This window comes from Syngnathoides biaculeatus, chromosome 5, assembly GCF_019802595.1.
Source record: "Syngnathoides biaculeatus isolate LvHL_M chromosome 5, ASM1980259v1, whole genome shotgun sequence".
NCBI lineage: Eukaryota > Metazoa > Chordata > Actinopteri > Syngnathiformes > Syngnathidae > Syngnathoides > Syngnathoides biaculeatus.
In genome coordinates, this window is record NC_084644.1 from 3,727,223 (window position 1) to 3,741,621 (window position 14,399).

Consider the following 14,399-nt stretch of genomic DNA (forward strand, 5'->3'; position numbering starts at 1 on the left):
TTGTGGCACTTGACCACATATTCTTGGAACCTCGACAAGTGTTGTAAAATGAGAACGGCCTGTAAAAAAATAAATACATAAAAACCCAGAAAAAAATCCATGATCAGGATTGTGAATGTAAAAACTGTTGAAAGTCATAAATACAAATATTAATGTCAATACTGTAAATACTTATACTTGTATACTTGTAATTTCTGCATCTCAGTAAATCATGTATTTATTGATGCACATGACTATGTGCCAATGAGGTATAATTGTATTTATTTATTTTTTCTTTATCTTGTCTTAAAGCACCTACTATATCACACATGTCAAACGCAAGGCCCGGGGGCCAGATCTGGCCCGCCTCTTGATTCTATGTGGCCCGCAAAGGCAAATTATGAGTATGAACTTCCAAGATTTTTGTTAAAATCTGTACCAAAACATCAAATTGCCATATCATAAATGAAAATGTTGAGATGTTGCGAGCATTATTGTGTACATTATTGTGTCAGCAACACTTTAAAAACACGTTAACCTTGATTTCTAATTTCAAAACTAGGTCATAAATTTCGCATGTAAACATGAGGTGAAAGATCAAAAAAAAGATCTCTTAATTGATAGGCTGTTAATTCCGAGCCAGTTGTGCAACATAAAAAAATATATATAATTTTTGTCCCGTATCCATCGGTGATTTGTGTACCGTTTACTTCCTTTCAGCTCACACTGGCACTGTTGTTTTGTTGCTAACCCACCTCCTGCCTGAAGATAGCTGGGTTAGGCTCCACCACTCCCGTGACCCTCGTGAGGCTAAGCGGCTCAGATAGCGGAGGGACGCCCTCAACCGATTTTTGCTAAACCTTTTCAAATAAAAACAGCCACGTGTTTATAGTTTCTCCGCTTTTATTATATGTATTCATGACACAGATTGCATACACCTGGTTTACTATGAACTGAACCAGAAATATCATAAAACATACATTTGAAATAATCCAATCCGCAGGAACAAAGATATTTAACTGTACATATTACATATTGAAATTGATTAGTCTAAAATAATATAAATATAAAGTATCGTCACTACCTATTAGACAATCTCAAATGAATGTTGCAAGACCTCAACTTTCACGTTAATCGTCAGCACGTTTTTTTTAACCCTCATTTTTACTTGAAATGCAAATATGTTTTTCATTTCAGCCAAATTATTTTTTTTTTTAAAGAGCTACTGAGTCCATTCAACTGGGATCCGTACGGTCTTGATGAGAACAATGAATCACAGAGGGTTAAGGTTCCAAAATAATTTGTTTATTCCAGCCATGAAATGAAATGATTTCTCCGGGAAATTTGGGAAACGCACGGGATTCTCGTCTTCGCCAAAACAGCAATTAAAAATTCATAAATGTCTGAAACTGACGAAAGGTGAGAGGTATTGCACATTGGGGAAAGGGAATAGGTTCTAACCAAAGCAAAAACCCGCTGCAAAACCTTTAAAATATGGTCTTGTTATATTAGAGCTTTTTATTTTAGAGGTCCAACTGTGATGCGACGTAAAAATAATAATTGAAAAAAAAAATTAAAAGAGACTGCTGCAAATTAATGTTCCCTCAATCCACAAAGCAGACAAAAAAAATGCTTTGGTGTACAATTAGCACCAGAGGAAATGCTAAAAGATAAGAAGATAAAAACAGAATAACGACAAACGTACTGCATCATGACATTTTGGAAACCTGCAGGGAAACTTATTTTAGTCGCCCGCGTTAGTGAGAAACCTTTTTTTTTGTGTAGAAATGGCGTCAGCGGCCAAAGCTGTCATTAGAGCTGCTTACAGTTGGCGACGGCGACGGAATGTGGTCGAGCTTTGCTTGGTGCACGCAGTCATCACAGAAAATAGGCATGTAAATATTAAGAACGTTCAACGCAAGGTTGACCGCTGTGCGGGCAAAGGCAACGGGAATGCAAATGTAGAGATATGAAGAGTTTTCTCTTTAAAATGGCTTTTGGGTGCAAAAAAAAAAAAAAAAATCTTAAAATATAAAATACACAAAGAAGCGACAATTTCCAAGGAGAACAAAAGAGAGCACGTACTGTATATTGATTAGTTACAGTTGAAGATTTATGGGGTGAAAAACAAAAAGTTGTGTACCTGCAGAGGAACTCAATCTCACGTACCAATACTGGACAGAATATGGAATTGCATATTCACTCGTCATGACAACAACAACAACAAAAAACCATTCGTACAGTCAGCAAAAAGCGCTAAATGAAATGTAACAACGCGTGAACTCTGACCTCGAACTAAAAGGGATGGACGTTCGGCTCTTTGGAATACTCGTACCGTTTTTATGATATCCTCGAAAACGCTTTTTCTTTTTTTCAGTCAACTTCCTTATGACCGTTGAGGCCAACTGACAATTGGGAGGCCATCTTAGATAGGCAGCGTGGCTTTAAGGCACGGCGTCGAATGGACTTTCCTGAACCACGATGGCTGTAAATCCTGCGACAATCGATACACTTCCACTCCTTTCCCAGATTGGAATGACATGAATGCATATGAATTCTCGTTCTCTAGGAGAGTTGCGCAGACTAAAGACAGAGACGTGAAAAGATAGCGTGACGGGAAGGAGGCGCAGGGGGAACTTTGCTGCTTTTGAAGATCTGAAAATAAAGCTGAAAATTGAGCCGCTCTCAGTCCAAACTGGCAGGTGATGAGATCTATTCACAGTCTCCGTTTGGTCAGTTCAGGCGTAAAACTCCTTGGTCGGTGCTTTGTGGTAAGCCGTTGTGGAAAGTTTGTTGTCGCCCAGGTCGTAGCTTCCTTCGTCCTTCTTCTTCATGCGGTAGGCGAGGAGGACGAGGAGGAAGACGGCGCAAAGCAGTCCGACCACCACGCAGGCTATCACCGCTGCAACGGGAGAAAGAACCGTTGACGTGTTGTCGTCGGTGCTCAACAATCAAAAGTCACAGGTACGTTGCGCGCTTACCGGCCAGCACCTCCGTTCGCTCCCACATGCTCTCAGACGTCACGTCATCAGGCGAGTCAAACATCCTGCTGCCTCGGCTGACGACAATTTCATTTGTCTCAACTTCGTGTGCGACTTTGTCCCCGCCATCTTTGGGAGCGGAGGAGGGGTCGTCCCACCGATCCAGGCTGTTGTCCTCGTCGGCTTCTTTCCCGTCCTTGCCTTCTGAGGTGGACCTGGGACTGGGAGCCTGCGTGAACCAGTCGGGAGTTGCCGCCTGAAAGGAAAAAGCAGACATGACGAATGGCTTCGGAAAGCGTTCGCACACAAAGACACGTTTGAGTTTGAAAACAAACAGACGGGCCTGGTTATCAGGTTCAATTGCAAGAGCTAAATGAGGACCGTAATTCCCGGCCTACAGAGCGCACCTGGTTAGAAGTCTCACCCGGTCCATTTGTAAAGGAAATACCATTTGGTAGATACATACGGCGCGGCTGTGTAAAAGCTGCAAGCGCCCACATTGAAACCCACACGAACAAACATGAGATATTTACAAAGAAAACAGAAAGACTTTACCGCTAAAGCTAGCGCTAACACTAGTGCCGCACTAATGCGAAATGTTAAAATAAAACTTACCGGTAAATATCACTGAGACACGGGAGTAACACAGCAGAAACACGCTAGCAGAGCGATAACGCCGCGCTAAAACTAGCACTAACACTAGTGCCGCACTAATGCTAGTGCTAACAGGGCCGGCTAAAATAAAACTTAGCGTTAAATATCACTAAGACACGCCAGTAACAGAGCAGCAACATGCGAGTGCAGCGCTAACGCTAGCGCCGCGCTAACAGGGCCGGTACAAGTCACTACCTCGGCACCTATATTCCACAGGTCTCATTCTTACCTTTCCGCTCGAGTGCCCCCTTGCGGCCGATAGAAAAAAAAAAAAAAAAAATGCACAAATGAGCCGCATCACCGCATAAAACGCAGGGTTGAAAGCGCGTGAAAAAAGTCGGGCTTTGGAGGCTGGAAATTACGGTATGTAAAATAAATGTAAATTGAAGGCTGAAGTAACATTTTGGATTAATTAAATGCCAAATTATTTTACGGCTAAAAAAAAACCAAAAAAAAAAAAAAAAAACCTTAAATTCACCCAAAACAATGTTACAAGACTTTTGATAACGCAAATAAATCCCCAGCAAATTGTGCTTTTACCTTCTCGCCCTCGGTGTCCTCCCCCATTGCTGTCGTCTCACCGTCCACCACCGCGGTCGGCGGATCGCGGCCGTCGGCTGCTTCGGTTGGCCGACGGTCAGCGGGATCCGCCGTTGGCCGACTTGGAAGCATTCCTTCGCTCTTGTTCTTGTTCGATCCAACAAATGTGGTACGGATCAGCGCCTCTTCGTCGTCTTTGTCTGGGAACAACAGATTGGCGTGAGTCCCTTTTTCAAGTTTGACCTTTTGCCTCCAAATGCGGTTCCTTTTGAGTTTTGTTATTTTAGGAATGTCGTAATGATCAATATAAAAAGGTGCATCTCAATAAATTGAAATATCAAAGGAAAAGTGAATTCATTTCAGCAGGTAATCAAAATGAAGCTTTTTATATTCATAATAAAATCAGAATCATCTTCTAACTTATTGAGATGTACCCGTATATACAGTATAATGAAACCTCCAAACGTTTGCACTATTTAGCAAACCACACGGGGAAAATGGAGATTATGATGTGGAATGTCAGCCAACATATTTGGTCAACAACAATCTAAAGTATGAAGTGCGCACATGTACCAAGCGTTTTCCTATTGCTTCCCTTTTTTTAAAAAAAAACAATGAAAGCACAAAGAAATGGAACCAACTGCCAATGTATATTTACATACTGTAGGAGTACAGAGGTCCGTCTAAGGTCGAGTGGGAGTGGTGCACGAAGCAACAAGGAGTGGAAGAGGGTGCGATGATTAGCAGCATGCTCACAACTTGAACGGATATTATCAGTGATTCAATCGTGACTGATTATGAGTCTTGAAACAAAATGGAGAGCACCAACTGGCTGGAACCGGGAGAGCCGCTGATGATTCGTCTCAACTAAATTGCGGCCTCCCCCGTGCCTACGTGGGTTTCCTCCGGGCACTCCGGTTTCCTCCCGCATCCCAAAAACATGCAACATTAATTGGACACTCTAAATTGCCCCTAGGTGTGCTTGCGATTGCGATTGTTTGTCTCTATGTGCCCTGCGATTGGCTGGCAACCGGTTCAGGCTGTACCCCGCCTCCTGCCCGTTGACAGTTGGGTTGCACTCCCTTGTGAGGATAAGCGGCAAAGAAAATGGATGGATGGTTAAATGACATTATGGTGGAGCTTTAATGTTAACACTGAAATCAAAACTGAATTAATGAGAAAACAAAGAAATAAGAAGGACAATTTTTGGAAAAAAGAAGAAGAGGGAGTCATCTGGAGGGAGCGGTACAAGCAGGAGGGAAGAGAGGAAGAAGAAAAAGAAGAAGAAAAAGGCGACGGGAAGTTGCGCTCCATTCACAAAGAGGCCCACTGTGGAAGTAACTTGTCATCTCGGCCGGGCAACATGAAAGTAAGCCTGATAGCAAGTTGAAATGATTAGAAAGGAGAAATTGTTCACTGCTCATTTCTGTTTGTTAGTTTCCTTCATGAGCAGATGCTAATATGATTACGATGCTGACTGAAATCAATCCCAAGTCCCTTGACCAGGATTCTGACCACTGTCATCTGTTAATCTCGACAAAGTGGCCGCTGTGACCAAAGCGCTTGTGCACGGTACTGCACGGCAGTGATTTAACAGTAGTGAGAGAGAGAGAGAGAAGCTGATTTTGCCATTAGAAAGCGTTAGAATGTGCCATCTGGTTGTTTACACCACGGTTGCTTCGATACACAAGCTGTAAAACGCGCAGATTTCACAAAATCAAAAATTGCTTGAACAAATTCCCACCTGGGAGCGGCACAAAGATGACTCATCATGGATAAAAGGTGAAAAGTACTTTGCATCTGCTGGCTTCTAGTAAACCCCACCTCGTCCGCATCGCTTTGGGACAAACATCGGGAACACCCGCAATTGTCGGAACGTATTAGCATACATCTGAGTGTGTAAACAGGTCAAATTAATAATAGGAAGTGTGCGTTGCGGTTGAGCTGAAAAGGCCACACCTGGCACCTGGCAACGGACCATCCACCCACACGCACTTGATGATCAACGCGTTAACCAGTTTTTCCTGTACAAATAAATAACCCGAAAAGAAAGAGTTGGGAAATTTGTGTCTGGTCGTTAACGGCGAATTATTTTGCTCTCGCGATTGACTCGAGGTTCTGGTACCCCGGGGTTCTGACAACCTGAACATGTCTAATTCAGTGTCGAGTCCAGATTCCTGAAGCTTCTTACTGTGTTCAGCAAAATGTAAAATTATCTTGTTACTTGTGAGACTTTAATCATCTGATTCACGAAAAGTACACCAACTGAGAGTCAGGAAGAACAGCTGAAATAATTGCGACTCAGTTTTACTGCTTATCTCATAAATTAATGTTGCGTGCAAATGGGGCTTTATTTACTGTAAAAGAAGTAAACGGGTGTAACCTTTGTTTTGTTTTCTGCTTGTTTGAAAATGTAGCTTAGCAGGACCACCCAGCCTCCTTACCATAGTCTCCGGATCCAGATCCTGAGCCAAAGTCATCCCCGTCTTCATCATCAATTGGGAGGTCACCTGATGTTTGACCCTCTATGTAAAGGTCATCTCCCACAAATGAGAGGGACTGGGAAGAGACCAGCATCTGAGAAAAAGAAATCAATTAAGAGGTTATAATCAAATAGTATTATTACTCCATCCATTTTCTTGGCCGCTTATCCTCACAAGGCCCAGGTGTCACCGGGCAAGAGGCGGGGTACAACCTGAACCAGTTGCCAGCCAATCGCAGGGCACATCGAGAGAAACAGCCGCACTCACAATCACACCTTGGGGCAATTTAGAGTGTCCAATTAATGTTTGCATGTTTTTGGGATGTGGGAGGAATCCGGAGTGCCCGGAGGAAATCCACGCAGGCACGGGGAGAACATGCAAACTCCACACAGGCGGGGTCCGGTATGATGGTCTGAGCGCTCCCGGTGCTGAAAAGTGTCCTTGTGATTAATGCGCATGCACGTATATATTTTGTAAACTTCCAGCCAGTCTGAAACATCCCCATCCGTGCTTCAACATGTGCCATTCGACAACTTGTCGCCGACCGTTCATGTTCGCTATGGACGAACACAGCAAACATACATACTGTATATGTGTATATCTTTTTATCAACTTTTGTTTTAAGGTTAGATTATAACGTATGTTTGCTACCTCTATGTAGAAGAAGGGGAATTATGAGACCGGGTGATTTTCCAGTGAGCGTCTGCTACGTTCCCCTGTTAGCAACGCATGCGCATTCATCACAAGGAGACTTTTCAGCACGGGGGAGGGCTCAGACCGTCACACCGGGATTGAATCCGGGACCTCAGAACTGTGAGGCCAGTGCTTTCCAACTGATCCACAGTGCCGCCATATAATTACTCATTTACCAAAAAAAAACACAAAAAAAAAAGGAGGAAAAACAAGGACCAAAAAAAAAAACACCTACCCGGTGCACATTCCGGTATACAGAAATTGACCTTTGGTTTCTTAGAATGTGCCAATAAAGTGATACCATATTGAGCAAGTAAAAAGAGGTCCGTTTGTTTGAATTACTCTGCATAGTTTCAATCCAAATGCTGCCACAGTTTTGCAACAGGGACTGATAACCCCCCCGAATCCGCTACCATCCAAAGCGTCACAACGCGCTACATTTATTAGCTGGGCGTTTGCAGCGTAATAATATGCCTGAAATTCCGTAAAAAATACACACAACCGCCCGCATGAACGCACGCGCACACAGACGAATGTGGCCCATTGAGACGTGAAGTATGCACGTCTGGTATGCGCGCTATGCTTCCACTAACACAGGTGCTAACACGGATGGATCCTGGCAAAAGGGAAGGGAAGGGAAGGGAACTTCTTGGGAAACAAGCGCTGAAAACAAAAAGGAGGCAACACGGCCGTAAACTGTTGCTCTGACTCAGAAAGTAGCAATTTACTACTTTACTCAAAGCAGATGTGTTTTGTCGTATTGCGTTGTTATATTTCACACTTAAACTTGTTTGTTGACAAAAAGAAAGGAGATGTTAATCGTTAGTGAAATATTCCAAAAGCCGCATATGAAAATAGGAAATGAAATTGCAAGGCAGTGAGTAAATAGATTTGAATAATTTTCCCGGAAAACAGACTTAAAATATGTGCGGTGAAACCTGAGCCGAAATCAAAGCAGAATTTGAAGATGTTATTAACGACATTTCTGTCGGGGTGCACTACTAGATTGCTACCACTAGAGGCGCTGATGAGTCAGTCAAGTAATTTGCTATTTCAAGATGAACAAAATGAGGACGGGATGTTTCATTCACACCGTGGCAACTAAAGCGCTTCTCGAAACGGAATAGTCATTTTAGTACTAACATCAATCCATCCATTTTCTTTGCCGCTTATCCTCACGAGGGTCGCGGGGAGGGCCGGAGCGTATCCCAGCTGTCAACGGGCAGGAGGCGGGGCACACCCTGAATTGGTTGCCAGCCAGTCGCAGGGCACATCGAGACAAACAGCCAAACTCCCAATCACACCTAGGGGCAATTTAGAGTGTCCAATGAATGTTGCATGTTTTTGGGATGTGGGAGGAAACCCGGAGAAAACCCATGAAGGGACAGGGAGAACATGCAAACTCCACACAGGTGGGCCCGGGATCAAAATCGGGTCTTCAGAACTGTGAGGCCAACGCTTTACCGGCTGATCCACCGTGCTGCCTTTAGTACTAACAGATACGCCAAGAGCAGAAGACGACTCTTGGCTGTCCCCAAAATATTTTACATCATTAAAAAGTGTGGCGGCACGCGGTGGATCAGCTGGAAAGCGTTGGCCTCACGGTTCTGAGGCCCAGGGTTCAATCCCGGACCCCACCTGTGTGGAGTTTGCATGTTCTCCCAATGCCTGCACTGGTTTTCTCCGTGCACTCTCATATCTCAAAAATATGCATTAAGTGGAGCATCTAAATTGCCCCTAGGTGTGATTGTGAGTGCGGCCGGTTGTCTCCATGTGCCCTGCGATTGGCTGGCAACCGGTTCAGGGTGTACCCCGCCTCCTGCCAGATGACAGGTGGGATAGGCTCCAGCACTCCAGTGATCCTCGTGAGGATAAGCGGCTCAGAAAATGAACGGATGGACCAATACACTACAGGAAGGAACTGAACTGCGCTACCTGCACAGAAGACAGCCAGCTGAATGTCCCGCCATCAGTGACCACTAAAAGTTGACAAACCGCCAGCAATATAAAAAATTATACACTGTACATGGCGTTGAAAAAAATGATGACATAAGAGGAACCTTTTTGTTAAAGTATGGAGCAAAACTGGTGGCTGGAACCTCTGATCTAATGCGATCTTTAGCTTTTTTTGTGGGGGGGGGGGGGGCGTAAAAGCAGCTCACACCGGTGTCTCCTTAATGAATAGACTCACGAGTCTGGAGGGAACAGTTAAACCAGGGTGAAAGAAAGCAGGATCCCCTTTTATGGCGGTCGAGGCTCACCTTACCGCGACCTCAGGTGCTTTCATCTGCTGAACAGCAACAAAAAAAAAAACTGCCGCCCATCTTCAAAAATATCACACGCTATACATAAATATCACAGCAACTAGATGGAGGCAGAATGCCAGAGCGGAGCTATTGCGAGGTTCCGGGCTGGAAGCCAACAGAATAAAACCCGGCGACAAAAATAAAATACATTTCACGATCATGCTCCCGCGCTAGAGAGTCGCGATAATGCCTGTTTACATGAAAAGAAGACATCTGGAAAACATACGTGGCGCCCCACGCACACACACAGACCATACATACAGTATGTGTATGTGTGTGTGTATATATATTCGCATCTGGCAACCTGGTTTGCTGGACAAAAAAAAAAAAACTCTGTGACAGCAATAAAAGACAGACCAAGGGATGTGTGATTGATTAAAGGGAAAAGCATTATTACCTCTTGTAATAAATAATTCCTGTATAGAAATCGGGCTTACAGTTTTTACAGGAAAAGTCAAGAATAATAATAACAACAGGGACACACGGTAGCACGGTTGTGTAACCGCCTTGTTGACGGCAGGGCAGCGGCGGCGGCAAACGCTGCGTGGAGCTCTTTTCAGTCGACGTACGGCGTGTTATTCTGCAACTTTTTTTACCGCTTCGGTTTGGGTTTAGAAAGTGGAGCAAAATTAAAGTACGGTGGGCGGTTTTTCCTGCCAATATCATTTTGCTGATCTTCCACTGCGCAACCTCCGATCGCCTCAGTCTGGGGAAGTTGAGACTTTCACTTTAAAGTACGGTATCGCCACATTCAACAAATCAGCCTCTCCTGTCTTTTTATTCACGAGAACGAGGGAGGGAGGGGGGCAGGAAAATGGAAGTGGAGACTGTGGGGAAGGACATTTTTCCCCTCATTTACTGGCGACGTTAAAGGGAATACTACAATGTAAGGGCAGCGGGTGTGAAATTTGACACCGAACATTCACTGGGGCCGCCGTGTCCAAAGCAATCATCTCGGTCCGACGCGTATTTTAGACATCGCACGTCGGCGGATGACTTCGCACATCTAATTATCTGAACGTGGGATTCTCTGCCAGCCTTGTGAAAGCTTTCATGGTCGTGTGAAAGCCACAGACTGACAAATGTTCTGCTGACGACGACGGGCAAAGACTTTGCAATATTCCACGACATAATTACAGTGACGCCTGGGTTCTCGACCACAATACGTTCCGGAAAACGGTTCGAAAAGTGAAGTGTTCAAAAACTGAATCGATGTTTCCCATTACAATGAATGGAAAAACAAATAATGCGTTCCAAGCCTTCAAAAAAAAGGGCTTCTTAAAGCATTTTTTTTTAGCTTTTCCTGAAAATAAACCGCATAGTAGAAATATTTGTCTAGTTTAAATACTTTATATGAGAAAATAATTTAAGAAATATTTATTTTTTGCTTAAAATGTATGCTTTAGTAGTAGAGTACGCTAGGCTGGGAGCGCATGACCGTATCTGTACCAACTCGGCCACCAGCCTTATAAACTTTTTTTATTTACAAAAGTGCAGAATAACTTTAAACAAACCATATTGAGGGGGGGGGGCATTTTTTTCATTTTTACAAAAAGTAACACTAAAACATTCGTAACTGGAGTTAACAAACAAAACAAAAATGCACAAATGCTTCAACAACTGTAGTATCAAATGTCTTTGGGGTGTTGACTCGCCCCCTTTTAGCAAAAAAAATGAATCTAATGTCATTTGTTTCTGCCGTCTCTCAAGAACTTTTCTGAAGTGGCTCATCGCGACATCTTTAACATTTTGGAGCGCTCTGCTACATTCACATTTATTGGGGTGATGAAGTTTGACGAAATTATGGATTTTGTTCCACTTGGCACAGACGGCTTTGATGCCAGCACAAACAACAGTCACTACCGGGACATGTCTGTGTACAGAGGCTGCGTTATACAGAATAACAAAATTACGCTGGTTGCGCCGCACGCGTTTTGTCATGTCCGTTTTTTTTTTCTTTTTTTTTTTTTTTTTTTGGGGGGGGGGTATTCGAATAGACAACATAACGCGTTGTGGATGGGTTGACTGCTTGCGCTGCGCGCTTTATGTTATTTCCCTTTTTGTGGGCATGGGAATTCACAACAAAGCGCGTTGTGGGTCAGCTGGTCCGGCCAGCCCGCAATGTGTTATTTTTTCCAGCGGGGCGTTCAAGTATAGATTTTAATTCGAAAACAGAACCCAAAAAATAAATAAATAAATGAAAATAAGGGAAATTTTCATCCGAAAACCGATTTGTACGAAAACCGCAGCTTTACTGTGCACTGTCAAATATGGTGAGCTTGGTATCAAGAAAACCCTGTGACACGTGAAAGTCGGGAATGAATTGAAAAACTGCATATTAGACGCTTGAAGATGATTACAATGCAGTTGTACAGTTCCCATCCGTGTGCGTTTCTTTCGGCTTGTCCCGTTAGGGGTCACCCCAGCGTGTCGTCTCAGATGAACGCTCGTATTTGTTTGGCACAGTTTTTACGCTGGACGCCCTTCCTGACGCAAACCCTCTCGGGGAGTGGAGGCCCCAGTGAGATCCGAACTCACGACCCCTGGCTTACCAAACCAATGCTCTAACCCACAGGTGTCAAACTCAAGGCCCGGCGGACAGATCTGGCCCGCCACATGATTTTATGCGGCCCGCGAAGCCATATCTAGAGTGTCAATTTTTGTGACTCTTGTAAAAATCTGTACCAAAATTTCAAGCTGTCATATATCCTAAATGATAAACTTGAGATTTTTGTGTTGCCACGCGTGAATAGTTCAAAAACACACGACCCTTGATTTCTGATTCCAAAACTAGTTCATAAATTGATGATGTAAATATGATGAGATGATTAAATGTTATTGTTCCACAGTCCTAATGGCTCTCTGATGGAAACCGGAACAACAATGTGGCCCGTGAGAAAAATGAGTTTGACACCCCTGCTCTAACCACTCCATTTTCTACGCCGCTCGTCCTCATGAGGTGAGCTACACCCTATCGCACCTGATTTAAACCCCGGACAGGTCGCCAGACACAATTCGACAATCATTCAACTCTCTGGACAAATTAGTCTTCTTTTCACAGATCATGAATGCTTTTTGGAAGACGGAGTAATCGGGGAAAAGAATGAGAATACTCCACATCTGGAGATCATGGCCAGGGATTCAGACGTTGCTATCTTAGAACTGTGAGGCAGAGGTGCTCACCACTTGGTCACCACGCTACCCCTTGACGTAATGTGTGAATCCCAATACAAGAAAGGAAGCAGGTGTCTTACTACATCTCAGAAACTTTGTCAGTCCCACGAGACTCCAAGCTTGCCTGGACTAGCCCAGAGGGACTCACGGTGAGTCATCCATCCATAAAATAAACCCCCAAAAAATAATAAAATAAAATAACAGCTCACATCCTGTCACAAACAGAAAGGCCCACTTCGACATTCATCATCCACACGAGAGCAGCATTTCTGCTCGACTATCTGCTAATAAACCTCACCTAAACTAACCCTGACCGGAAATTCTCCAGCCACAGGAAACAAAACACACAGAAAAAAAAAAAAAAAAAAAAAACGGACTTTTCTTGGAAGTGAGGCAACACAAACTTTTTTTTTTTTTTTGTAAGACTTTTCACGTCGAGAACGCGTGCAGGGCCGTCGATGTACTACTGTAGGTGGGGGGAAACTTCATAAACTCTCCCTGGAACGAGTCTCAGGTTTCAGCTAGCTTTCTTTTCACAAAACACGACTCGCGAGTCACAATTAGCACGCTCGTTGGAAAAGGTAACACCAACCTTTGGTCCGTGTTAAAAAAAAAAAAACAAAACAAAACAATAAAACGAGAAAAAGGTTCAGCGCGTTTCCAGCTGTTTTACACATAAACCTGGGAAAACTTTTTTTTTTGTTTATGAGGAGAGTAAAATAAAAAAAAAAGTAGCATGAAGGCATGTGGACTAAACTTGATTACATTGAAAAGCCCGACAATGAGTGAGTGAGATAAGATTGTAGTAGTTTGGAGATGGAGGAAAAGAAAAAAAGTGAAAAAGGAGAAAACAGACTTGGTCCTGTGTGAACTTGACACCGTTCTAAAACCACCTACACATGGACCGAGGAGGATTTGGCTGAATAGTCGTCGGCCAAACATATTTTTCCACACTACTTACTTAAATATAGACGGGCGTTATTTGTTTTTTTCAGACAAGGTAGAGAACATTTTGTATTGCAAATGAAAACGCGTGTACACTGAACCAACTGATGATTACTTCTTACTCAAATAGACGGAAAGAAAGAAAGAAAAAAGTAAAAGCCAAAACGTACTTACTTTATCGTTGATGAATCCCGGGGCTAGCCCGACGAGGAACAACAACCACAGAGTCCTCATCTCAATTTTTTTTTTTTTTTAATCGAAACTAAATAAAGTGCCCAAAATGGGAAAGTACGTGTTCAAATCTAAGGTGAAGTCCTTCAAAGTGTTTTGGTCGGTCCGCGTTTTGGCTCTGTACGTTCGGCACTCCCGAGTAAATCTGCTCCGCGGCGTGCTGGAGTTGGACGAGTCGAGGTGTGGAGTCGCTCGATGGTTCAGTCTGGAAGAGAAGAGCGAGGACAAAAAAAAAAAAAAAAAAAATCTTGTTTGGTCTGGCGAGGCGGCGTGACGCCCGAGTGACGACATTACGCCATTGCGTCACTTAAGGTGGAAGTTCGGGGCGTGTCCCAGCGCCGCTGGATTGATTTACAGCGAAAAAGATTTCAAATTTATTAAAAATCAACGTAGGCTTCATTTATTTGTAAAAA

At 43.6% G+C, this 14,399-nt stretch overlaps 1 protein-coding gene across 1 annotated transcript; it reads right to left on the bottom strand.

Annotated features, from left to right (window-relative positions):
• Positions 1 to 888: 888 nt before the first annotated feature.
• LOC133501305 (syndecan-2-like) lies at positions 889 to 14,245 on the bottom strand. Its single transcript, XM_061820965.1, has 5 exons — positions 13,930 to 14,245; positions 6,599 to 6,731; positions 4,155 to 4,354; positions 2,961 to 3,216; positions 889 to 2,881 (listed from the first exon to the last, which is right to left on the bottom strand). Exons 1-5 carry the CDS (start codon positions 13,987 to 13,989, stop codon positions 2,718 to 2,720), a joined length of 813 nt encoding a protein of 270 aa, XP_061676949.1. The 5' UTR covers positions 13,990 to 14,245; the 3' UTR covers positions 889 to 2,717.
• Between the last annotated feature and the right edge of the window lie 154 nt (positions 14,246 to 14,399).

Coding starts and splice junctions, on each gene's coding strand:
- LOC133501305 (XM_061820965.1), bottom strand. CDS start 13,989: ATGAGGACTCTGTGGTTGTTGTTCCTCGTCGGGCTAGCCCCGGGATTC. Junction 3,217..4,154: donor AGGACACCGAGGGCGAGAAG/GTAAAAGCACAA, acceptor TTTTCCTTTCAG/GCGGCAACTCCCGACTGGTT. Junction 2,882..2,960: donor GCGAACGGAGGTGCTGGCCG/GTAAGCGCGCAA, acceptor CTCCCGTTGCAG/CGGTGATAGCCTGCGTGGTG.